General features: G+C 43.5%; 1 protein-coding gene across 1 annotated transcript in view; it reads right to left on the bottom strand.

Annotated features, from left to right (window-relative positions):
* IFT22 (intraflagellar transport 22) overlaps positions 1–27,705 on the bottom strand; it is a 44,989-nt gene that overhangs the window by 14,961 nt on the left and 2,323 nt on the right. Inside the window, exons 2-3 of the mRNA XM_030222500.1 lie at positions 12,104–12,186; positions 9,049–9,147 (exon numbers count right to left, since the gene is read on the bottom strand). Coding sequence (XP_030078360.1) covers positions 9,049–9,147; positions 12,104–12,186 — 182 coding nt within the window. The remainder of the gene's footprint in view (positions 1–9,048; positions 9,148–12,103; positions 12,187–27,705) is intronic.

Below are 27,705 nucleotides of genomic sequence, written 5' to 3'. Positions count from 1 at the left end.
AGAGGATATGATTGACTAAATCGAAAGCAGAGAAAAGATTAAATTGAAGCAGTAAAGCACTTTTTCTGTCGCTCAAAAAAAACCTATAATGATCTAAGACAGAACAAAGTACAGCTTCAGTGCTAAAAAATGGGCGGAATTCAGATTGCGAAGTATGCAAAATATTATGTAAATGTAGATACTGTTCTAATTGCAGAGTCACTAGCACTTCCATCAGCTTAATAAGAAAAATGGTATAGTGGCTACAGGCCTATAATTAGGTACTTGAGTAATTGGTTGATTTAAGTCTTTCACTAAAGGTGTAATTATTATTGCCCCCAAATAGACCATGGAAATTGCCTAAAGAAAGTTGCAACTGGATCCAATTTAATAAGTAAGCATAAAATATCGGTTGTTCTGACATTAAATAAGGAGCACAAATATCTAAAGAGCAATAAGACTTATACTTTTTAAATAATTTCAATAATCTGGAAAAAATCATGCCAAAGACACTGGGAAAAACCTACCCCAAAACCTATCAACACGAGAGGCTTCATCTGTAGGTAACACTAAAATTATATCTGCATCAATAGTAGAAAACTCTTTTCTAAGCTTAATCAATTTGTTTTGGAAAAAAAATCAGCTAATTGATTTGCTGATGGTGCTGTTCTGAAGGTTGGTTTTGGAAGAAAGGATGTTTAATAAGAGTTATTTTGAAATAACCTTTTCGTATTAACATGATCCTTTCCAATCAACTCTGTATAATATGACTTTCTTACTAATTTCAGAACTTTTTTGTGTTATAAGAACATAAGAGTAGCTATACTGGGTCAGACCAATAGTCCATCTAGCCAGTATCCTGTTACTGCAATCTGCTTCTTGCTGGCCTCCCACTTAGTCACCTCTCCCCTCTCCAGTCGGTTCAAAACTCTGCTGCCCGTCTTGTCTTCCGCCAGGGTCGCTTTACTCATACTACCCCTCTCCTCAAGTCGCTTCACTGGCTCCCTATCCGTTTTTGCATCCTGTTCAAACTTCTTCTACTAACCTATAAATGTACTCACTCTGCTGCTCCCCAGTATCTCTCCACACTCGTCCTTCCCTACACCTCTTCCCGTGCACTCCGCTCCAAGGATAAATCCTTCTTATCTGTTCCCTTCTCCACTACTGCCAACTCCAGACTTCGCGCCTTCTGTCTCGCTGCACCCTACGCCTGGAATAAACTTCCTGAGCCCCTACGTCTTCCTTGGCCACCTTTAAATCTAGACTGAGAGCCCACCTCTTTAACATTGCTTTTGACTCGTAACCACTCGCCTCCACCTACCCTCCTCTCTTCCTTCCCGTTCACATTAATTGATTTGATTTGCTTACTTTATTTATTTTTTGTCTATTAGATTGTAAGCTCTTTGAGCAGGGACTGTCTTTCTTCTATGTTTGTGCAGCGCTGCGTACGCTTTGTAGCGCTATAGAAATGCTAAATAGTAGTAGTAGTTTCCAAACAGTGGTCATGCCAGATCACAAGTACCTGGTAGAAACCCAATTATTAGCAACATTCCATGCTACCAATCCTGGGACAAGCAGTGGCTTCCCCATATCTGTCTCAATAGCAGACTATGGACTTTTCCTCCAAGAATTTGACCAAACCTTTTTTTAAACCCAGATACGCTAACCTCTTATCACATCCTCTGGCCAAGAGTTCCAGAGATTAACTATTTGCTGAGTGAAAAAATATTTCCTCCTATTTGTTTTAAAAGTATTTCCATGTAACTTCCTTGAGGGGTCCTTTTACAAAGGCGCGCTGAAAAATGGCTTGCGGTAGTATAGGTGTGGATTTCGGGCATGCACCGATCCATTTTTCAGCGTGCCTGTAAAAAAAGGCCTTTCTTAAATTTTTGCCGAAAATGGATGTGGGGCAAAATCAAAATTGCCACGCATCCATTTTGGGTCCGAGACCTTACCGCCAGCCATTAACCTATCGGTAAAGTCTCACGCAGTAACCGGGCAGTAATGACCTACAGTGGTGGAAATAAGTATTTGATCCCTTGCTGATTTTGTAAGTTTGCCCACTGACAAAGACATGAGCAGCCCATAATTGAAGGGTAGGTTATTGGTAACAGTGAGAGATAGCACATCACAAATTAAATCCGGAAAATCACATTGTGGAAAGTATATGAATTTATTTGCATTCTGCAGAGGGAAATAAGTATTTGATCCCCCACCAACCAGTAAGAGATCTGGCCCCTACAGACCAGGTAGATGCTCCAAATCAACTCGTTACCTGCATGACAGACAGCTGTCGGCAATGGTCACCTGTATGAAAGACACCTGTCCACAGACTCAGTGAATCAGTCAGACTCTAACCTCTACAAAATGGCCAAGAGCAAGGAGCTGTCTAAGGATGTCAGGGACAAGATCATACACCTGCACAAGGCTGGAATGGGCTACAAAACCATCAGTAAGACGCTGGGCGAGAAGGAGACAACTGTTGGTGCCATAGTAAGAAAATGGAAGAAGTATAAAATGACTGTCAATCGACAAAGATCTGGGGCTCCACGCAAAATCTCACCTCGTGGGGTATCCTTGATCATGAGGAAGGTTAGAACTCAGCCTACAACTACAAGGGGGGAACTTGTCAATGATCTCAAGGCAGCTGGGGCCACTGTCACCACGAAAACCATTGGTAACACATTACGACATAACGGATTGCAATCCTGCAGTGCCCGCAAGGTCCCCCTGCTCCGGAAGGCACATGTGACGGCCCGTCTGAAGTTTGCCAGTGAACACCTGGATGATGCCGAGAGTGATTGGGAGAAGGTGCTGTGGTCAGATGAGACAAAAATTGAGCTCTTTGGCATGAACTCAACTCGCCGTGTTTGGAGGAAGAGAAATGCTGCCTATGACCCAAAGAACACCGTCCCCACTGTCAAGCATGGAGGTGGAAATGTTATGTTTTGGGGGTGTTTCTCTGCTAAGGGCACAGGACTACTTCACCGCATCAATGGGAGAATGGATGGGGCCATGTACCGTACAATTCTGAGTGACAACCTCCTTCCCTCCGCCAGGGCCTTAAAAATGGGTCGTGGCTGGGTCTTCCAGCACGACAATGACCCAAAACATACAGCCAAGGCAACAAAGGAGTGGCTCAGGAAGAAGCACATTAGGGTCATGGAGTGGCCTAGCCAGTCACCAGACCTTAATCCCATTGAAAACTTATGGAGGGAGCTGAAGCTGCGAGTTGCCAAGCGACAGCCCAGAACTCTTAATGATTTAGAGATGATCTGCAAAGAGGAGTGGACCAAAATTCCTCCTGACATGTGTGCAAACCTCATCATCAACTACAGAAGACGTCTGACCGCTGTGCTTGCCAACAAGGGTTTTGCCACCAAGTATTAGGTCTTGTTTGCCAGAGGGATTAAATACTTATTTCCCTCTGCAGAATGCAAATAAATTCATATACTTTCCACAATGTGATTTTCCGGATTTAATTTGTGATGTGCTATCTCTCACTGTTACCAATAACCTACCCTTCAATTATGGGCTGCTCATGTCTTTGTCAGTGGGCAAACTTACAAAATCAGCAAGGGATCAAATACTTATTTCCACCACTGTACGCACATCAAATGCCACTTGGTGCGCGGCCGAAAATAAAAATTATTTTTCAGACGCGCATATCGGACGCATGCCAAAAATGAAATTACCGCAAGAGCCACGCGGTACTCGTGCGGTAACTCCATTTTGGTGCGCGTAGACACTTATGCGGCTTAGTAAAAGGGCCCCTAAGTGTCCCCTAATCTTTGTACTTTTTGAATGAGGAAAAAAAAATCCTATATAATAAAAAGCACCTCCAACATTCTGAAGCTGACTCTGTGGCACTGTAGGGTTCGTAAGTCTGTAGTTCAGCGTTTCATTGGCTCTCACTGTCCCCGCCCTCACATCGAGGAAACGGAATGCTGCATAGTTGCCAAGCAAACAAACGCGACATCACAGGAACGAAGAACCAATCAGACAGAACGGAACTTGGAGGAGGGAAGTGGAGTGGATTGAATCTCTAACAAACAATCATATACAGGGAGGTATGAACATCAGTGGAGGCAAGTGCACAGAACGGAAGGGAAGACTATAACGGAGAAGTTGGATGCGTAATAGGTTTTGTATTTGAGGCCTTTGCAATTGGGAAGATGAAAATTGAGATATGTTCGAGAAGATTTGGACCCGTTCCTGGCTGGTAGGTCTATCAAGTCAGCCATGTAGCTTGGAGATTCGCCATGGAGGATCTTGTGGATAATTGTGTGGGCTTTGACGTTTATGCATTCCTTGATAGGGAGCCAGTGAAGTTTTTCACGTAGTGGTGTTGCACTTTCAAATCGTGATTTGCCAAAAATTAGTCTGGCTGCTGTGTTTTGGGCGGTTTGGAGTTTTTTTCATGATTTGGGCTTTGCAACTGATGAAAATGAAGTCGGCATGGGTGAGTACTGTGGATTGTACTAGATTGCGGAAAGTTTTCTGTTTAACTATTTAACTGAAATTAAATATGACCAAAACCGAGCTTCTCATTTCCCCCCCCAAACCCACCTCCCCGCTCCCCCCGTTTTCTATTTCTGTTGATGGCTCTCTCATTCTCCCTGTCTCCTCAGCTCGAAACCTTGGGGTCATCTTTGACTCTTCTCTCTCCTTCTCTGCTCATATCCAGCAGATTGCCAAGACCTGTCGTTTCTTTCTTTACAACATCCGTAAAATCCGCCCCTTTCTTTCCGAGCACTCTACCAAAACCCTCATCCACACCCTTGTCACCTCTCGTTTAGACTACTGCAATCTGCTTCTTGCTGGCCTCCCACTTAGTCACCTCTCCCCTCTCCAGTCGGTTCAAAACTCTGCTGCCCGTCTCATCTTCCGCCAGGGTCGCTTTACTCATACTACCCCTCTCCTCAAGACCCTTCACTGGCTCCCTATCCGTTTTCAAACTTGTCTTGTCTTCCGCCAGGGTCGCTTTACTCATACTACCCCTCTCCTCAAGTCGCTTCACTGGCTCCCTATCCGTTTTTGCATCCTGTTCAAACTTCTTCTACTAACCTATAAATGTACTCACTCTGCTGCTCCCCAGTATCTCTCCACACTCGTCCTTCCCTACACCCCTTCCCGTGCACTCCGCTCCATGGATAAATCCTTCTTATCTGTTCCCTTCTCCACTACTGCCAACTCAAGACTTCGTGCCTTCTGTCTCGCTGCACCCTACGCCTGGAATAAACTTCCTGAGCCCCTACGTCTTGCCCCATCCTTGGCCACCTTTAAATCTAGACTGAAAGCCCACCTCTTTAACATTGCTTTTGACTCGTAACCACTCGCCTCCACCTACCCTCCTCTCTTCCTTCCCGTTCACATTAATTGATTTGATTTGCTTACTTTATTTATTTTTTGTCTATTAGATTGTAAGCTCTTTGAGCAGGGACTGTCTTTCTTCTATGTTTGTGCAGCGCTGCGTATGCCTTGTAGCGCTATAGAAATGCTAAACAGTAGTAGTAAGACAAACATTTAATCACTTTGTCACTCACACACATACACACAAACACAGACATCACACACACACACACACACTCAATCACTCTGTGTATCTCTCTCTTACACTGTCTGTAAAACACACTGTCACTCTCAGTCTCTCACATGGGCAACTGTATGTTGCATTCTCAAGAGTAAGGAGCTCTTCTGATGCGATTGTTAAACTGATTGAACGGCCTGAACAAGGAAAACGTTTACCACATTGTAACACAGTTTACACAAAAAATATTGTATATAAAGAAATCTTACACATGTAAACAACAATTATATTCAGAATACAACCGTGGAAACATTAATGGCAGGAACTCATTACATTGCTAGCACCCGTTTCATTGCGTTAAGAAATGGGCCTTTTTTTTTCTAGTAAATAAATAAAATCGATTTACTTCTACTCATACTATACCACTCAGGATTTTGTAGACCTCAATCATATCTCCCCTTAACCGTCTCTTTTCCAAGCTGAGGAGCCCTAACCTTTTTAGCCTCTCCTCATACGAGAGGAGTTCCATCCCCTTTAACACTCTGGCAACTCTTCTTTGAACCTTTTCTAATTTCACTATATCTTTTCTGAGATACGGCGACCAGAACTGAACGCAATACTCAAGGTGTGGTCGCACTATGGAGCAATACAGAGGCATTATAGTATTTTCGGTCTTATTCACCATCCCTTTCCTAGCATCCTGTTTGTTTTTTTGGCCGCAGCCACACACTGAGCAGAAGATTTCAGCAATTATCTACAATGACACACAGATCTTATTCTTGAGTGCTAACCCCCAAGGTGGACCCTAGCATCAGGTAACTGATTCGGATTATTCGTTTCAATGTGCATCACTTTGCATTTGTCCACATTAAATTTCATCTGCCAATTGGATGCCCAGTCTTCCAATTTCTAAGGTCTTCCTGCAATATTTCACAGTCTGCACGTGTTTTAACAACCTTGAATAGTTTTGTATCATCTGCAAATTTAATCGCCTCACTCATTGTTCCGATTTCTATATCATTGACAAATATGTTAAATAGCACCGGTCCAATTCCTAATCCACAACAGAACATTGTCTCCTATCCCATGACTCTTATTTTCTGAGGAATCTCTCTGAGGAACCTTATCAAAAGCTTTCTGAAAAATCTAAATACATTACATCAACCAGCTCACCTTTATCCACATGTTTATTCACACCTTTAAAGAAATGAAGCAAATTGGTGAGGCAAGACTTTCCTTGGCTGAATCCATGCTGACTCTGTCTCATTAAACCATGTTTGTCTACGTGTTCTATAATTTTATTCTTCATAATAGTTTCCACTATTTTGCCTGGCACTGACATCAGGCTTACTAGTCTGTAATTTCCTGGATCACCTCTAGAACCCTTTTTAAAAATCTGCGTCACATTGGTCACCCTCCAATCTTCAGGCACTACAGACGATTTTAACGACAGGTTACACATTACTAACAGCAGATCAGCAATTTCATGCTTGAGCTCTTTGAGTACCCTTGAATATATGCCATCCAGTTCAGGTGATCTACTACGCTTTAATTTCTCAATTTGGCTCAGTACATCTTCCAGGTTCACCGAGATTTCTTTCCATTCCTCCACATCATCACCCTTGAAAACCATTTCTGGTACAGGCAGATCTCTTACATCTTGTTCCGTAAAGATAGAAGTAAATTCTTTCAGTTTCTTCGCTATGGCCTTGTCCTCCCTAAGCAGCCCTTTACACAGTGCATACTAAAATATGCAGAAATGTCAGTTTTTGCCCCACACTCAACTGAACTAGAAAACTAAAACAGGAGCAAGTGTCTAAAGAAGATAGCACTGTCCACCACTTTGTTTAAGAAAGACAGAAATGAATTGAGCTCTGCATATAGGATGGTGTGCAGTTGCTTCAATCAGTATTTCTCCATCTCCAGCTGCTGACAAATGGGCATAATCCACAAATTCTGGACTGATCATCTGATGATGAACCTTCAAGAAGTTTGTGGATTCAAATTAGTTTTCAAAGTTGTTTTTTATTTTTTAACGTATACTTATATGGTTTATTTGGTTTGATATAACGTCTTTTGTTTTCTACACCACCTTGCTGTTTCTAAGTTAAATGAATCTCTTAGTTAAGAACGCCATCGATCACAGGAAATAAAAGTTAGGAGAGATAGTATAGTAGGCTACATAAGAGGTGATCACACACCAACATACTACCTAGGTCTGAGCCTGGTCACCAAATGTTAATTGAAAAAGGTGAGTTTTAAGCAATGCCTTGAATCTAGGGAGCGAGAGTTCTTTATGAAGGGACACAGGAAGAGAATGCCACAGGAAGGGGCCAGCGAAGAAGAAAACGCACTGGTATGTAGAATCAAGGAAGGCCCTTGAAGGGGGGGTGATGAAAAGACACCCATTGTGGAGAAAGCGGTGCCCTTGAAGGGTGTGGGGAATAAAAAGGTTTTGTTTTAGAAGTCTGCAGCTTCACTAGGACTATTTTTTGATGGTTTACCTTATTATATGTAGTGTAGTATATAAATACATGTATTTATGTATGCAGAACATTTATACCCCGCTTTATATCACTGAAAGTGGCCTCAAAGCGGCCTCCAAGTATCATCAATTCGCGAAGCGTTTGTATAATAATATAGCTAATCTAATCTAATATATAATAGTCTATCCCGGGCACGATTGCTGCGCTGGACCTCTCCATCCCTATCTCAACAAGTCTGAAGCTTCTCGGGGTCACTCTGAATTCCCACTTGACTCTCGACCTCCAAGTATCGTCAATTGCGAAGCGTATGTTCCTTTCCATGAGGTCTCTTAAGCGTATCAAGCAGTTCCTGCCGTTCGACCTCTTCAGGACTTTTAATCCACTCCCTCTCCTGAGCCATTTCGACTACTGCAATGGAATTTACACCGGCTGCAAAGAACATACCCTTAAGAAACCAGACTGCGCAGAACACGGCGGTGAGGCTTCTATTTGGCAAATCTTGGTTTGAAGCAGCAAAATCCCTTCGTGAAAAGCTCCACTGGCTCCCAATTAAAGAATGTATTGAATTTAAACTCTGTGCTCTTACGCACAAGATAGTTTACGGGAACGCTCCACCTTATATGTATAGCCTGATTGACCTTCCTCCCAGAAATTCCGAGAAGTCGTCCCGCATCTATCTCAATCTTCACTTTCCAAACTGCAGAAACTTAAGATACAAGCTACTCTTTGCCTCCTCTTTTATCTTTATGAGTCCCCGTTATTGGAACGCATTACCATTATCGTTAAGAGAGCTATCCGATCACAGCCTGTTCAAGAAGTCCCTAAAGACCTACCTATGTGATGGATCATACTCCTCTGCTGCTTGACCTCCTGCAATCCCTCATTCCTTTATCCTATTGTTAACCTCCCTTCCCCTCTACTGCCTTATTCTCTGTTGTTCTAGAATTACTATGTTATTCTTTTCCTTGAATGTTGTAAGCCTCGGTGGGATTTTGTGGGATATAAGTGTTCACAATAAATAAATATTGTGTGGAAAGGTATAATAATACTCACTTTTGATCTCCTCCGCAGTCCCACAGTTCAACCTCACATCCTGAACTTCTGTTGCTACCATTTACATTTGGTACATTTGAACTTTCAAATTCTAGAATCCTTTAAAGAAACAACAAATAATCACATATAAAAGTGAGTTTCAAAACATTACAGGTATAAATTAAAAAGAAGAATCCTTGAACCATTGTAGTCACAGTTACCCACCCATTTTTATAAATAGTTAAAACAAGCTAGATCCCCTTTTTGGTATAATCTATCAGGTCAATACGGAATTCTGTGATCAGGATTTCTTTTAAATGTGGGTTGTGAAGTTTAAACAAATAATTGAATATTCAATAATGGACACTATCTGGATACTAGTACTGAATATCTTGGAATGACACCAACTGCCACTATTATCCAGATAATGGCGATATTCAGCATCAGCATCTGGATAATTCAGGACAGCTTTTCTGCTGAATATTGCCACTTTTTGCCTCCGTCCAGGCTCCACCCAGCACTATCCAGATAGTGCTGGAGTAGTCTAATGATTTTCAGAGGCATTAGTCAGATAATGCTGCTGAAAATCAGTGGCTAGATGCAGGCCTATTTATTCTCATGTAGGGGTAACACAATCCCGCATTGCCCGGTCTGGAGCGAATGACAAGCTATTAAGAGTTTTGTGGAGTGCGAGACACGCTCCACTGCGAATGTGCAGGTGCCTTCTTAACCGCCGCGAGAGTACAATACTGTAGCATAAAAATAAAAGAACAAAAGGAGACAACTGCAAGGGGAGGTGGGAGGGCTGTAAAAATATAAGGCCTGCTATCCTTGGAGAATGCCTGCCACAGGTAAGTATCTTTGTTTTCTCTGACGACCAGTAGACCTATTTATTCTCATGAATGGGGAATCCCTAGCTACCAGGCTCACCGAAAACAACAACCATTTGTCAACTGGGCCTCGCAACGGCGAGAACATAACATAAATCAACCTGAAACTATATACAAACTATGTGAGAGTGCAGCCTGGAACAGAAGCAAATGGGCCTAAGGGGGTAGAGTTAGATTCTAGATCCCAAACAGATTCTGAAATACTGTCTGTTGCGTTGGGTATTCTGCTCAAGGCAGTAGTGTGATGTGGACCGAAGACCACTTTGCAGCCTTGAAAATTTCTTCAATGGAGGTGGACTTTAAGTGAGCCATCGACGCGTCCATGGCTTCAACATTATAAGCCTTGACGTGACCCTGCAGGGTCAGCCCAGACTGGACATAAGTGAAAGAAATGCAATCTGCCAGCCAATTAGAGATTGTGCGTTTCCCGATGGTGACCCCCATCCTGTGAAGATTAAAAGAAACAAGACGTTGGGCGGACTATCTGTGGGGCTTAGTCCACTCCATGTATTAGGCCAATGCTCGCTTGCAGGCCAAGGTGTGTAAGCCGCTCTCGTCAGGATGGACATGAGAATAGGGAAAGAATGTTGGCAAGACAATCAACTGATTCAGATGGAACTTCGACAACACCCGACAGAATATTGGCAGGGATCAGCGTAGGTTTTTCTTTTTTAAACCTAATTTGGTCCTGATATTCAGTACTGGGCCATGTCCGGTCACTGACACTGAATATCGGGGGGGGGGGGGGGGGGGGGGGGTAGTTTTTGTGGGAGTTGGCTGCTAAAGATTATGTGGGTCCTGGCCAATATTCAGCCAAGGCACACATAAGACAATTATGCGGGCCCCAACTGAATATTGGTAGGGACTCATGTAGGTGTTTTTTTTTAAACCTCCCCCCCATGCCGAAAGCCACCTGCTGCTTTCCCTCTCCCCTCCCCTGACCCATCCCTATTTGAAGCCCCCCGCCCCGAACATACCCACCGGGTGGGCCTACCTGTATCCCTGGTGGTCCCCAGCCATTTGCAAAGGGCAGTAGCGAGAAAGTTTTGCTCCTGCTCCCATCACCCAACTCCCACTGGACCACCAGTGATACAAGTAGGCCCGGGGGGGCCTATCTAGATCTTGGTGGGGGGGGGGGGGTAGTGGGGTTGGGTGCTTTAAATGGTGGCGGGCTGGGGGGGGGGGGAAGCTAAACAATGTTATGGGGGTTCTGGCCTATATTCACCTTTTGAGCTGTCCTAAATTAATTCACTTAGCTATGCAGGTTGCAGCACTGACTATTGCTGGCACCTTCATAACCTCTGGCTCCTCCTTAATGTCGCCCCTTCTACTGCCCACTTTTTCTGGGGTCAGTCAGAGGTGATATTCAATGTCACTGCCTGCTTTGGTGCCACTGAATATCAGAGTTAGGCTGTGGTAAGTGATTTAAGTGGGCAGGAGGCAGGCTCCTCTCCACTTAAATCACTCTGAATATTGGCCGGTGTTTTATAAAAGGCTGTATGTTTGAGGAGCATTTTATAAAATACTATTGTAGTTTTAAATGTAAGGGGAAAGGGAAATGGGACTTGATATACCACCTTTCTGAAGTTTTTGCAACTACATTCAAAGTGGCTTACATATATTCAGGTAATTATTTTGTACCAGGGGCAATGGAGGGTTAAGTGACTTGCCCAGAGTCACAAGGAGCTGCAGTGGGAATTGAACTCAGTTCCCCAGGATCAAAGTCCACTGCACTAACCACTAGGCTACTCCTCCACTCATTCCACCAATAAGAGCCAACCTCATCAGTGATGTCACAATGGCTTGATTGGCCAGTACAGTTCCCCAGGATCAAAGTCCACTGCACTAACCACTAGGCTACTCCTCCACTCATTCCACCAATAAGAGCCAACCTCATCAGTGATGTCACAATGGCTTGATTGCCCAATACTTGGCTCACTTCTGATATTGTGATGTCATAAGGGAAAGGGAAATGGGATTTGATATACCGCCTTTCTGAGGTTTTTGCAACTACATTCAAAGCGGTTTACATATATTCCGGTACTTATTTTTTGTACCAGGGGCAATGGAGGGTTAAGTGACTTCCCCAGAGTCACAAGGAGCTGCAGTGGGAATCGAACAGACCTAAACATCAGCTTTTGACATACTATATAAAAGTTATCCTCTATTTCTCTTTCTAAGCTTACCTTACTCCTTGAGTTGGATTGTATTCACCACCCACAGTTTCTGTGGCATCCGAGAGAAAGTTAGCCAAAACTGTTTTGCCACTCTACCAAAAGCAAAGCAAAAAATAAACTGATGTTAGATAAGAAACTGCTCAACAAACTTGCATAAATAATGTTTTATACGCCAATGGTCATTCTAGAATGCTTACCACACATTCACACACATAAATGCCCAATGTGTGTAAATGGCGACTTCAGAAACCTGCTGTTTATTTTCTCTTTCTTTCTTTGATTTATTTAAAAACATTTAGATCCAAAGTAAGCACAGTTTTACACTGGGCATATAATGGGAAGGCCAGCAAAGTTACGAGTATGTCTGATTTTCCTGCGATAATATATACTGTACATACTTTTAAAAATCTACACATCAGGTTGGTGTCATCTTCGACTCCTCCCTCTCCTTTTCTGCGCACATCCAGCAGATAGCCAAGACCTGTCGCTTCTTCCTCTATAACATTAGCAAAATTCGCCCCTTCCTCTCCGAGCACACCACCCGAACTCTCATCCACTCTCTCGTTACCTCTCGCCTTGACTACTGCAACCTACTCCTGACCGGCCTCCCACGTAGCCATCTTTCCCCCCTTCAGTCCATCCAGAACTCGGCCGCACGTCTTATCTTCCGCCTCAACCGATATACTCATATCACTTCACTGGCTTCCGATCAGGTACCGCATACAGTTCAAGCTTCTCTTACTCACCTACAAATGCACTCGATCTGCGGCCCCTCCGTACCTCTCTACCCTCATCTCCCCTTACGTCCCTACCCGTAACCTCCGCTCTCAAGACAAATCCCTCCTTTCAGTACCCTTCTCCACCACCTCCAACTCCAGGCTCCGCCCCTTCTGTCTCGCCTCACCCCATGCCTGGAACAAACTCCCTGAGCCCATACGCCGTGCCCCCTCCCTACCCATCTTCAAATCAATGCTCAAAGCCCACCTCTTCAATGTCGCCTTCGGCACCTAATCACTACACCTCTTCTCAGGAAAACTTATCTACCCCAACTTGACATTTCGTCCTTTAGATTGTAAGCTCTTCCGAGCAGGGACCGTCCTTAATTGTTAATTTGTACAGCGCTGCGTAACCCTAGTAGCGCTCTAGAAATGTTAAGTAGTAGTAGTAGTAGATAATCAGTTTTAAATGTATATAAATTGATATTGGCTATGATATAATATCAACAGTGTGACTGACTTGCTCTACCCTACTTGCAGGTTTTAATGCTGAGAAAGTATTTGATAAGGTGGGATGGTCATACCCATTTCAAATTTTGGGATCTTATGGGCTTATCCAGGCAGTACAGACCTTATATGCTCATCTAGAGACAGCTATCCTGATTAATAAACTTAGGTTGATATACTTCCCTATTTCTAAGAGTACTCGCTAGAGAATGACACGGGGACCCGCGGTAACCGTGGGGATGGAGACAGGGACAGATCCCGCTGGGGCGGGACAGAGCCTGCGGGGACAGGGACAAACCACGTCCCTGTGCCATTTTCTACTTTGAAACCTGTTAATGAACTGGACTGTTATGTTTAAGTGATGCAGATGACGATATTTAGATTTTTTGGAAAAACAAGCAAATATGCTGGCCACAACTAGCAAAATTTGCATGGGGGATCCTGTACGTGCATGCTACCAGCACATCTTCTAAGACAAGTTACTCGCTTTTATTATTGTTATCTATTTGTGGTTTATAAACAGTTGTACAGTATATTGTTCCTTTTTATACTCTAATAAAAAGATGTAAATATAAAATCATAAGTGTTTGAGGCTTCTGTAGATGAGGACAGAACCTGTGGGGACGGGGCGGGGACAGAGACAGGGCCTGCGGGGACAGGGCAGGGACGGAGACAGAACCCATAGGCAGGGACAAAATCTGTCCCCGTGTCATTCTCTAGTATTCGCCCCTGTTGTTTCTGCTATTTTTGGTGCCTTTTTGCCAGATTAGGGTGGACTGGGCTATTGACGGAGTCTCTCTGGGACAGATAATAGTTTGTCCTAACTTTTGGAGGTGACATGCTTTTGGTGTTAAAGAATCTCCAACAACCAATGCCCAAAATTTTGGAACATTTTAGACAGTCTGGTACAATATCTGGTTGAAGTTAAAGTTTATTTATTTATTTGTAGCATTTGTATCCCACATTTTCCCACCAATTTGCAGGCTCAATGTGGCTTACATTTGCCGTAATGGCGGTTGCCATTTCCGGAGAACAGATTACAAGTTGAAGAAGCCAGAGGCACTGCCAACGCATGCCAGCATAAAGGACCAAAAGGAGTGTCCATTCCCCCTAGTCCGAACTCAGGACTCTTTAAAATACATGGGTTTACATATTCCCACAGACTTAACCACTGTTTATATTCTTAATGCAAGACCCTCAATTCTGACTATGTAATAAAATGGCATGGCAGCCATGTTAGTCCACTTTTATAAAATGAAAACAAAACAAAAGAAGAAAAGAAAATGATACTGTCTAAAGTAGATTCTGAAAAGTAAAATACAATCTACAAGTGGTCAGTGAAACTGGTCTTTTATTTTAGAATTGCATACCAATAATTAATAAATAATTGCAGATACGGCGACCAGAATTGAACACAATACTCAAGGTGAGGTCGCACTAGCTGGGGGATGATCAGAAGCAAATGCCGATGCTAGAGGCTGTTAGCGCCATACTAGCGCTGGCGTTTGCTACCGCCCCATGATCAGAGCCCTCGAGCTTATATGGTGTGTAGCCCCGCCCAGCGCATCCCAGGAAGCACTGGGGAGGGCTGGGTGCCGCCATTTTGTGGCGTCGAAGGAAGAGGAGGGAGGCAGGCTACCTCCCTCCTCCAGCCCAAGGTAGGGGGTAGGGAGGGGGGCGGATTGACACTGGACCACCAGGGACCCTAGCCAATGCTGGGGGGGGGGGGGGGTGCTGGAGACCCACCGGATCTCCAGCCCTCCATGAACCTGGGGGGGGGGGGGGTGGTTGGCGCCCACTGGACCACTAGGGACCATTTGCTGGGGGGGGTTGGAGACCCACCGGATCACCTGACCCTGGGGGGGGATCGTCGGGGGGACCGGAGGTCCGTCGGACCGCCAGCCCAATCCCAGTTGCTCGGGGCAGGAGTACTCGGGACCTAGTGGTCCCATGGACCCCCAGCCCCTGTATTTGACAGGTTTGGGCTTTTAACAGCCCAGACCTGTCAAACAAGTGCGGGAGGATTGTTCTGAGCGCATGCTCAGGCACAATTTGCCCACACGTCCACCCCATGATCAGCGATAATTGCGTGCTTAAATTTGCATGCAATTATCTCTGATCATTGGTGCGGTAAAGCCCAGTGCTGTTCCAGCGCGGGGCTTTTGATCATCTGTCTGCTAGAGAATGACGCAGGCACAGTCCCAACCCTGTGAACTCTGTCCAGTTCTGATTTTTTAAATCATTTTATTAAAAGTATAAAAAGAACCAATATTCTGTATAACTGTCATTTTATAAATCACAAACAATACAGAACAAGGATTCCCTTCCACTTTCATGAAGACTGAACAAGTTAAATTACTACAAAATGCTACATAGAAAATTCATGTTAACAGACTACCTCGGTGAAACACACACAGAACACAAATACCACATACATAATAGCTGAACAAAATTGATAAACATATATTAACCTAAAACCACAAGAAGCCACGCCACAGAAATAGAAAGATAAGCATTTCCTCCTATGCTGTGCAAAATATAGAGATCACACATGCCAGAGATGGTCCTTAATTGTTAATTTGTACAGCGCTGCGTAACCCTAGTAGCGCTCTAGAAATGTTAAGTAGTAGTAGTAGTGTTAAGAGGATGCAACTACAACAACTGCCCTCTGGCCACACAGAGTTCTAAGCCTGCTGGAAGCTGAAGAAGGCATGGCCTAGTAATGGGCTTTGGAGTCCCCTCCCAAATTTCCGCCCTGGCCCTAGCCACGTCTAACACCAGCTCTGGTAGGATACACATTTCAAATGTGACATTCTAATCACAAAATAGAAAATAATTTCTTTTCTACCTTTTGTTGTCTGGCCATTTTATTTTTTAAATCATGTTGCTCTCAGGCTCTGGTTTCTGTTTCCCCTCTGCCTTCTCAACTCACTCGTCAAGGTCTCCTGCCCATTTGACATTTCTTTTTTCTCCATGCTCACCATCCATCTTCCCATCTCTTTCCCCATGTTCAGCATCTCTCTTCTCTGTGTCCCCTATACTTCCCTGTCCAGCACCTTCTCTGTGTCCAACTCCCCATATTCATAGTCACCACCACTCTTTGTCCCTACCCTCGCCACCTATGACCAGCATCACTCCTCTGTGTCTCTATGCTCCCCCCACCACAAGTCCAGTATCTCCCTTCTGCGTTCCTGTTCTCCCTGATGTCTAGCATTTTGCTTGTGTCCATATCTATATATATAAAAGGCAACCCCAATGTTCTGAAGCCTCCACGGAAGTTGAGGCGCCCGAGACATCCGGTGTGCCCTGGAGTGTCTGCACCGCCCTCGCGTCAAAACGTCATGACGTCGAAGGCGGAGCTATTGACACTCGAGGGCCGAAACGGCCCACAGCAAACAAGGCAAGTAGCTTCGAGGGACGGAGGGAGGGCGAACAAGGCAAGTAGCTTCGAGGGACGGAGGGAGGGGGCCCCTTGCTAGCGCCCGTTTCATTCCGCTCAGAAACGGGCATTTTTTCCTAGTAATATTATATGTCTTTATTATATTGCTTCTCTTTTAGCTGTATAGAGATGTATATTTCTTAATCATTGTTTATCTTACACAATAATGGCTTATAAAATCTCCATTTAAAGTGAACCTCTACTAAAAGTCTCATTTACCTAATACGAATACAAAAGAATCTGCAGTAATTTATTCTCTGAGCAGTCTGTACTGATTAAGCAGGCTGTACTTTTAGAGCAAAACACTGTGGCGACAAGGGTGGGATTCATAGAAGGAATGGAACTTTATAAGAGGAAAGAAGAGGAGTGTGTTGAAATCCTAGGTTCGGATGAGGCACTATATGGTATTATAGCCACTGAGTGGTCAAAATATGCAGGGTTATGTGAGGAGTGGGATTCCTGTTTAAAGGAATCAGAGCCTTTGGATATGGTTCGCTGTATGCAAAAAATTGAAATAGAAAGGGGGAAAGAACAGCATTGTGTTGGGCAGCGTGGATGGATTTTGTTGACTGCTTACTGGAAAATCCATCAGAGCCGGGATGAACAGAATAGGAAAATGGTAGAATTGGAGCGACAGGTGTGTGATCTATGCAATCAAAATGAGGTGCTTAATTGTCAGAATAAGTTACTGACTGATAAGCTGGCTACATATCAAACCATTGCTGAGCGTGCTGCTGTGAGAGTGGTAAAATATAAATATAAGAAGCGAAGGACGAAAATTATAGACCGGTGAGTCTGACGTCGGTGCCGGGCAAGATGGTGGAGGCTATTATTAAGAATAAAATTGCAGAGCATATACAAAAACATGGACTGATGAGACAAAGTCAGCACGGATTTAGTGAAGGGAAGTCTTGCCTCACCAATCTAATGCATTTTTTTGAGGGGGGTAAGCAAACATGTGGACAATGGGGAGCCGGTTGATATTGTATATCTGGATTTCAGAAGGCGTTTGACAAAGTGCCGCACGAAAGACTCCTGAAGAAATTGCAGAGTCATGGAATCGGAGGTAGGGTATTATTATGGATTAAGAACTGGTTGAAAGATAGGAAGCAGAGAGTAGGATTGCGTGGCCAGTATTCTCAGTGGAGGAGGGTAGTTAGTGGGGTCCCGCAGGGGTCTGTGCTGGGTCCGTTGCTTTTTAATGTATTTATAAATGACCTAGAGATGGGAATAACTAGTGAGGTAATTAAATTCGCCGATGACACAAAATTATTCAGGGTCGTCAAGTCGCAGGAGGAATGTGAACGATTACAGGAGGACCTTGCGAGACTGGAGAATGGGCGTGCAAGTGGCAGATGAAGTTCAATGTTGACAAGTGCAAAGTGATGCATGTGGGTAAGAGGAACCCGAATTATAGCTACGTCTTGCAAGGTTCCGCGTTAGGAGTTACGGATCAAGAAAGGGATCTGGGTGTCGTCGTCGATGATACGCTGAAACCTTCTGCTCAGTGTGCTGCTGCGGCTAGGAAAGCGAATAGAATGTTGGGTGTTATTAGGAAGGGTATGGAGTCCAGGTGTGCGGATGTTATAATGCCGTTGTATCGCTCCATGGTGCGACCGCACCTGGAGTATTGTGTTCAGTACTGGTCTCCGTATCTCAAAAAGATATAGTAGAATTGGAAAAGGTACAGCGAAGGGCGACGAAAATGATAGTGGGGATGGGACGACTTTCCTATGAAGAGAGGCTGAGAAGGCTAGGGCTTTTCAGCTTGGAGAAGAGACGGCTGAGGGGAGATATGATAGAAGTGTATAAAATAATGAGTGGAATGGATCGGGTGGATGTGAAGCGACTGTTCACGCTATCCAAAAATACTAGGACTAGAGGGCATGAGTTGAAGCTACAGTGTGGTAAATTTAAAACGAATCGGAGAAAATTTTTCTTCACCCAACGTGTAATTAGACTCTGGAATTCATTGCCGGAGAACGTGGTACGGGCGGTTAGCTTGACGGAGTTTAAAAAGGGGTTAGATAGATTCCTAAAGGACAAGTCCATAGACCGCTATTAAATGGACTGGAAAAATTCCTCATTTTTAGGTATAACTTGTCTGGAATGTTTTTACGTTTGGGGAGCGTGCCAGGTGCCCTTGACCTGGATTGGCCACTGTCGGTGACAGGATGCTGGGCTAGATGGACCTTTGGTCTTTCCCAGTATGGCACTACTTATGTACTTATGTACTAGGGTTGGATTCATAGTCCCACCATCTGTCACTGGACTGTGGCAGATCATTTAGACGAGTTTTTCATAGCTGATCACATACAAATTGTGCATTACATTGATGATATAATGATTGAAGGGGATACACAGGAGGCTGTTTAGACTCATTTAGAGTCAATAATTGAATATTTAAAGGACAGGGGATGGGAGACAAATCCTATACGAGGACCATCCCAGACAGTGTAATTTTTAGGCATTGGAATTTGTTCCTCCCTGTAATAATAAGGCGGCACAATGATCTATTGGATTATTCAGCTTCTGGAAGTAGCACTGTAGAAGATATTCTTATGTTATTTGAACTCTGTTTCAAATCTTAGGTCACATTCTTTGAATTTTTTCTTTATTCCTAACAATGCTTTCTTTTTCTGCTCTGAGTCCTCTGATTACTAAAGCTACAGTCCTTTATAAAACAAATAGGCCATTGGACAGATCTGAAACTCTCTTTCCAAGCATGGCCAGTTTTTCTTTCAGAGTTTCTTTGTCTGCAGCATGGTTTTATAGGCTGTGGTGAGCATCCACCTCTCGTCTATCCTGGACCAATCATAGGTGCTGCATATGTGCTGGAGACTTGTAATTGTGTCTTTCATATGTGTTGGAAGCTTGCAATTGGTGTCCTTGCCATACCTCTTCTTAGTAAATTACATTTGTAACAAAGTTATACCAGGTAGCTGAGTTGCCCTAGCAACGGGAGGTCCCATCAGAGTTTGTGAAAAGCCAGAAATTCCTTCATGTAGGTTACTGACGTCAGACAGGGGCGGGCCCAGCAGGAGAAAGACGCGCCATCGAAGCTGGGCGAAGGCAGGCATCAGCTTTCTTCTTGCCCGTGCAGCGCCTTCGGACAGAGGAGAGAGGCGCTGCACGGGCCCGGTAAGAGGGAGGGGGGCCCGATGGAGGAGGGGAATGGCGGCGACGACCCCAAAAGGGGGCGGGGCACAGGACGGAGGATGTCGGGAGGCGGAGCTGAGGTGAGAGAGTAGTGAGGAAGGGAGGGGGGCAGGGGCTGCTTGAATTTTGCTTTTTCGGGGTGGGGGGAGCGGCGGAAAGTGGGGAGCAGCGGGGGGGGGGGGGGGGCAAGGCCGTCCGTACAGGACGCTCCTGATGAGCGCCCTTGCCCCCTCCCGACCCTTTTTTTTAATTTTTGTTTTGATTTGGGAGCCATGTGCTTGTGATTTGACTGTGTTTTGACTGTTTGTGGCATGCGCAGAGCAGCTAACATAACGCTTGGCTGCTCTGCGCATGATTTGGGGGCCGATTAACGATGTGTATTGTGATTCTTTGATACATTGTACGTTTCAATACCGATCTCAGCATGTGTGACTTTTTTTTTTGGTGCATTTTTCGTTATTTTAAAATCGTTAGGGACTTTAACGATTTAGATTTTTTTACGTTTGGTTGCTGCATCTGCCTCTAAGTGTCTTAGTGAATGAAAATTATGCTAATTAGAGCCTTTGGCAAAAACAAAAGAATTGAGTAACACTAGGGTTTTAAGCAGCAAGTTGCCAGAAGAAGGAATAAAGTACACTCCTTTTGAGAAACAGCTGCTAGCATGTTACTGGGCTTTAGTAGATACCGAGCAGCTAACTACAGGACATTAGAATGCAGTGGCGAAGGAAGTAGTTAATATGCAGATTTATATCTTGTTTATATGGCTTTGAAAACTGAGAATTTGGGATAATGTTATGTACATACTGACTCATGGTCTGTGGCAAATAGATTAGCCATTTGGCTACCTACTTGGTACAAAAATAATTGGAAAATGTATACCATGGATTGTGGGGAAGAGAATTGTGGCAAGATATTTGGAATTATGTACAAAATATTAATGTTACTGTTTTTTATGTAGATGCCCATTGCAAGGGTGATACTTTAGAACGCCTCTCCAACGCAGTGGCTGATGAACAAAGTAAAATCACACCCCTCAGGGTGGAAACTGTGGAAGAGCCAGATAATTGCTCAGGTTTGGCGAAACGGGCGCATCAAAAATGTGGACATCTGGGAGGAAAGGCCACTTACAGGTGGGCAACAGATCGTGGTATTAGTTTAACTATGGATGTTATTAAAACTGTTATTACTGAATGTCTGGTCTGTTAATACCAGACTAGGCGATCTGTTCCCCACTTGACTAAGGGGCAATTACAAAGGGGAAAATTACCTGGACAAATTTGGCAGATGGATTACCTAGGACCTTTACCTAATTCACAAGGATGTCAACATGTGTATATTTAATTGCATATCTTTGTAGGCGAACTATTCAAGTTAACACTATTAAAACTTTAGAACTGATATTCCCTTATTATGGTATTCCTCTCTAAGTTTAAGCTGAAAATGGTTCCCATTTTAAAGGCCAATTAGTAAAACAATATGCCTCAGGCCATAATATAACATTGTCCTGATCCTCTGATCCTGTGGCAACTATTATTTTCAGAGGAACAAAAACTCAAATATGGAAAGGAGTCTTGCCACACGAACGAGCTTTATCTGATTTGCACGAGTCAGAGACAGACAATACAGCAATGATGTCCCCAAAATGCAGACATTGTTGACGTTTATAATACTAATGTGTCATTAGCACATGTTTATAACCAAATTAGTGTATCTGTTACCTGTGTAAATAATGTAGTAGCCTTAATTGCCTAGATGTAGAGTAAAATAAGCTTGGTATATACATTGTTAAGAGCTTTTGGTAAACTTTAGCCTATAAAGTAAAACATATTAGAACTGACATTAATCAGCTTATCTTTTTAATTATACTTAGCTCAATTACAAGTAGACATTAATATAACATATTTTATGAATTGGACTACTTGCACGTTGCAACATTTATTTGCCCTTACACAAAGGAATAAGGCTCAGGATGATTTAATGACTAACTCGGAACACTTGTGGAGGCCGAATATTTCACCAGCGGATTCCTTCCACAAACTGAATATTAATTAACTAGGAAAAAATGCCCGTTTCTGAGCGGAATGAAACGGGCGCTAGCAAGGGGCCCCCTCCCTCCGTCCCTCGAAGCTACTTGCCTTGTTTGCTGTGGGCCGTTTCGCCCCCTCCCTCCGTCCCTCGAAGGTACTTGCCTTGTTCGGCCCCTCCCTCCCTCGAAGCTACTTGCCTTGTTCGGCCCGTCCCTCCGTCCGTCGAAGCTACTTGCCTTGTTTGCTGTGGGCCGTTTCGCCCCCTCCCTCCGTCCCTCGAAGGTACTTGCCTTGTTCGGCCCCTCCCTCCGTCCCTCGAAGCTACTTGCCTTGTTCGCTGTGGGCCGTTTCGCCCCCTCCCTCCGTCCCTCGAAGGTACTTGCCTTGTTCGGCCCCTCCCTCCGTCCGTCGAAGCTACTTGCCTTGTTCGGCCCCTCCCTCCGTCCGTCGAAGCTACTTGCCTTGTTCGGTGTGGCCTGTGGGCCGTTTCGGCCCTCGAGTGTCATAGCTCCGCCCTCGACGTCATGACGTTTTGACGCGAGGGCGGTGCAGACACTCCAGGGCACACCGGATATCTCGGGCGCCTCAACTTCCATGGAGGCTTCAGAACGTTGGGGTTGCCTTTTATATATATAGATAACTCCAAATACTACCTTGTGCATTGACTTCTTTTGTTCTGGGCAAATTGTGTAACTAAGCAGCGTGTATTATGTAAATTTGTAATACTGCTCATTGTCTGTGCTACTGAATTTTGGTTATCACATTTTTATGGAAATTATATTGAAGTTAATTGTGGGCAGCATTCTATGTTTGTTGAAATTAGTGCTCAATGTATATAGGTTAATATTACCCGTTTGTATAATCTATCTTATTCCTTTTTTGGTTGTTTTTCTAGTGTCACTCACTTATGGTGGCATGGATAATTATATACTTTTCTGGCAACAACTTACTTGTTCTGTGTGGAAATTATCTCATAGTTATTCTATTATACCAATGTCATACAGTTGAAAATCAAAGGACCGAGTGAAATGGAAAGTTTGGAAGATTGCTTTTCAGCTCTGTCTGTATGACTGATAGTGACTCTAAACCTATATTCTGATTATAATAATTCTGTTTCTGTGAAAATGATTTGGAATGTGTAAGAAGATAAGGCATGTCTCTAATTAATCTGGTATGTGCACGGGGGAGGTGGAGCATGTCTCAGACATGGGAGATAAGACATCTGGCCAATGTGTTGTGTACCTAAACGGAGAACACATGACCACATTCTCAAGCACATTTTGTAATTTTCCTTAGCTCTGAAAATGAGTTCTAAGCCTAATAAAAAGGGAAGCCTCTTTGCAGCAAATTGGGAGCTCACCTGTGGGTAAATGTACGTACTGCGCAGGGACCTTGTTTCCTGGTCTAGAGACTCCTGGCTTCGCTGAAAAGGGGTTCCCCCAGCTGATGAAAAAGCCTAGAAGTAGTGATGCCAGACCAAAAGAATCTGCAGTAATTTATTCTCTGAGAAGTCTGTAGTGATTGAGCAGGCTGTACTTTTACAGCAAAACATGCCCCATCCCCCCCTTGGGCCCAGTGCCTCTCGCTTCCCTCCAGCCCTCCCCCCAAGGGTCCAGCATCTCTCTCCCTTCCTTCCTTCCAGGCATCCCTCCCTTCCTTCCTCCCCCCTATGGTCCAATGCCTTTCTCCCTTCTCTCCAGCCCCCCTTCAAGTCTAGCAGCCTCCTTCCTCATTTCCAATGTTCCCATCCGGCACTTTGTCTTCCTTCCTAGAGGAGGAGAGATCAGGTAGTCTTTAATCCCCGGCACACAGGCACTTTTCCAATCCTGAAGCTGTAATGGCCTCTTTGCTCTCTTCCAACCTGGCTGGGGCATGGCTACCTAGACTGGGGATTTGGTTCTAGAGTTTGCTGGAGCTTTCACAGGGAACAGGAAGATTACATTATTGCTCTGGATTCGTTACCTGCGCAGTCTGTTTCTGTGGATCAGGACAGTGTAGAAGAGCTGTTTGCACACTCACTTTTCTGCTCTGTGCTGTCGATTTGTCTGGAGGGGAGCCGTCTGCACGCTATCTTTCTTGGTCTCTTGCTATGGATTTCCTGCTTTTGCTGTATTATTGCTGGAAGCCCTGTGCCTATCTGGTTCTCCAGCAAATTGCAGAGGTGGGTCCTGTGACAGCGATCTCCACAGACCTGCTCTGGGGCCTTCTCTTTGCTGGAACCCACCTTCTGATGCAACTTCCTGTTTTCGCTAAAAAGGGAAGTTGCATCAGAAGGCAGAACCCGGCAGATAGAAGGTCCTAGAACAAGCCTGTGTGGGATCGTTGTCAGCTCAGCTGTGGGAGAAAAGCAGGCATGGCGATGCTGGACCCGCAGGAACGGTAACTGCAATTTTTTTTTTTTACTGGAGCAAAGCTTTTTACCATTCCCGCAGGACGGTAAAAGGTTTTGCTCCTGCACTCGCGGTAAGCCAACCAAATTTTATTTTACTGCGGTTTACCGCAGCACTCTGTCCCTGTGTCAGTCTTATTTTGCATCCCTCTCCTAATAATTCCTAGCATCCTCTTTGCTTTTTTGGCCACTGCCACACATTAGGCAGAAGATTTCAGCGTATTGTGTACAATGACACCTTGGTATTTTTCTTCAGCGCTGACTCCTAAAGCGGACCCTAGCATCAGATAAATATGATTCAGATTATTATTCCCAATGTGCCTAACTTTGCATTTGTCTACATTAAGGGCCCTGTTTACTAAGGCATGTTAACATTTTTAACATGCCTACAATTAGCACGCGCACTGCCATGAGTGGGAAAGCGCGGGGTACAAATGTAACAAAAATAAAAATAAGCACCTATAGTGATATTGTAGGCACTTACACAGTTAATGCGCATTAAAAATGTTAGCGCGCCTATAACGCATCTTAGTAAACTAGGCCCTAAATTTCATCTGCCATTTGGATGCCCAATTTTCCAATTTGCTAAGGTCTTCCTGCAATTTTCATCATTCGCATGCATTTTGACAACTTTGAATAGTTTTGCATCATCTGAAAACTTTAATCACCTCACTCGTCGTTCCAATTTCCAGATCATTTATAAATATGTTAAATAGCACCAGTTCCAGTACAGATCCCTATGGCACTCTACTAATCACCCTCCTCCATTGAGAGAAATGGTCATTTAATCCTACCCTGTTTCAATTCCTAATGCACAGCTGGCCATTTCCTCCTATTCGACTCCTTATTTTCTCAGGCGTCTCTCAAGAACTTTTATCAAAAGCGTTCTGAAAATCTAGATACACTACATCAACCGGCTCATCTTCATCTACATGTTTATTTATGCCTTCAAAGAAATGAAGCAAATTGGTGAGGTAAAACTTCCCTTGGCTGAACCCACGCTGACTCTGTCACATTAAACATGTTGGTCTATGTGTTCTGTAATTTTATTCTTTATAATATTTTCAACTATTCCACCCGGCACTGAAGTCAGGCTTACTAGTCTATAATTTTCCTGATCACCCCCGGAATCCTTATTTTTTTTTTGTTGAAATGTTATTAATTTATAATGATACAGAGATAAAAGATGCAAAGTACAAGGAATAATCAAATATTCAAATCAAAGAATATCAATATACATGTAACAGAGGAGGGAAAGGTAGGAAGGTATGGGGGGGGGGGGACAAAGGGAAAGCAATTTATAAATAAATTCAAAACAGAACCTGCAATTTAAATAGAAATTGATAAAATTAATAATTAAAATTAGAGCCAAAAGGATAGGTACAAAAAATTACAATCAAATATTATGGAGAGCTCTTGTTTAAAGAAAGATAAATTTTTAAAGGCAACCACACCGTCAAAATGTAAGGAATTTCTAACTTTGATGGCTAAAGATAATTCAAATTTGTCAATTTGTAAAACAGAATGCCACCAAACATGAGAATTAAGAAAGGAATTATCCTTCCAATTTACTAAAATCATTTTTAGACCTATAGCAATTAACGTACCATACAATTTAGAGGAATATTTATCTAAAACCTTTTCATATTTATCTAAAACCTTTTCAATAACAGGTGAACCAAATAAGATTTTACTGATTGAAAGCACTTCAGATAAATGAAAAATATCAGAAATGACACAACAAATATTATTCCAAAATTTGAAGGTTTTAGAACAATCAAAAAGAATATGATTGACGGTTCCTATAGCTAATTTACAAGACCAACACAAGTTATTATCCAAGAGACCAGCACTTTTCATTTTATGAGTCCATAACGACCTGTGATGAAGAAAGAAGAGAGATTGCAAATAATTTGCAGATGCTATCGGTCTACTGATTTTGGTCCAGAACAAACTCCACTGCTGATCTGTCAAGTGGCATTTCAGCTCTGATTCCCATATAGATCGTAGACTAGATTTACCAATGTAGAGTGAAGTAATCATGAACTTGGAGGCAACGTGACCTTTTGATGTGATTGAAGAGACAAAATCAAAAAGAGAAGGATGATAAATAAGTCTGGATGGAGTCAAAACAATGTTTCAACTGAATCCAACGGAAATACTGGGTAGAATGCAGATTGAACTGAGTTTGAAGTGCTGAGAACGGTTTCAATTTGTTATTTGAAAACACATCTTCAACAGACCAAATGTTACTCTGAAACCATTCTTTCCATTGGAGAGGATGGTTATTTATGCGGATATTAGGGTTATGCCATAAGGATGACTTCAATGAAGTGTCAGATGGAATGACCATAAGATTGTCTAGTTTTAGTAAAGATGAAAACGCAGAGGAAATCAAGGGGTTTTCTTTTAATTTGTCCATAAGTGTTAAAGGTAGATGAGTTAAGGTCTAGGGGATACCATTTACTTTTTTCAATTTGTAACCATGAAGGGGAATAGGCCATATCACTTAATAACCACTTGGAGGCTTGCTGTAATATGAAGGCAAAAGGTAAAAAACAGATACAGCGGGATCCTCGGGATCTTCCCGGATGCGATCAGAAAACTTTTAAAAGTTCATTTTCTGGCTTTTACACCGTCCCTATTATGAAGGCTCTATGATGAATGAGAAAATCTGGGATTAAACCCCAGATTTCTCCTTAGTGGATTTAAGAGTAGCAAGAGGAATTTTGGGAGTTTTCCCAGACCACAAGAACTTACTCAAAATGTTGTCAATACTTTTATAAAAGCAAGGAGGAAATAAGATAGGTAACATACTTAAAATGAACGTAATTTGGGGGGAGATCATCATTTTTATTGACTCCAACAGACCCCACCAGGCCAGATAAAGAGGAGACCAGATTTTAAGAAGGATCTGAACCATTTCCAGTATTTTTTTAAAATGCGCCTCACATTGGCCACCCTCTTAACGTGTGCGGGGAGCAGTAGCGACGCTGCTGGAAAAGAAAAACTGAATAATACTGTGTTTCCCCGAAAATAAGACAGTGTCTTATATTAATTTTTGCTCCAAAAGATGCGCTGGGTCTTATTTTCAGGGGATGTCTTATTTTTTCATGAAGAAAAATTCTTACCGTGGGTGCACGAGTAGTCTCTTGTAGCTCAGAGGATACCGTAGTACTCTGTAGTAGCGGGGCCGGGCTCGGGAGTAGTAGGGGGACTGTGACGGTCAGGAACAGTATTGAAGGGGGGTGGTATCCTGCAGGAGTAAGCCGCGGCTCGCCTATCTGCCCACAGTGACCGCAGGACTCGAGCAGAGCAGAGCCGCCCTGTCCGGGCTGGGAATGGAGGAGGGGTATGAACTAGGGAAAGTAACG

Source organism: Microcaecilia unicolor, chromosome 13 (assembly GCF_901765095.1).
Source record: "Microcaecilia unicolor chromosome 13, aMicUni1.1, whole genome shotgun sequence".
Lineage (NCBI taxonomy): Eukaryota > Metazoa > Chordata > Amphibia > Gymnophiona > Siphonopidae > Microcaecilia > Microcaecilia unicolor.
Note: the sequence above shows the minus strand (reverse complement) of the source record. Positions and strands in the feature narration are given on the sequence as shown.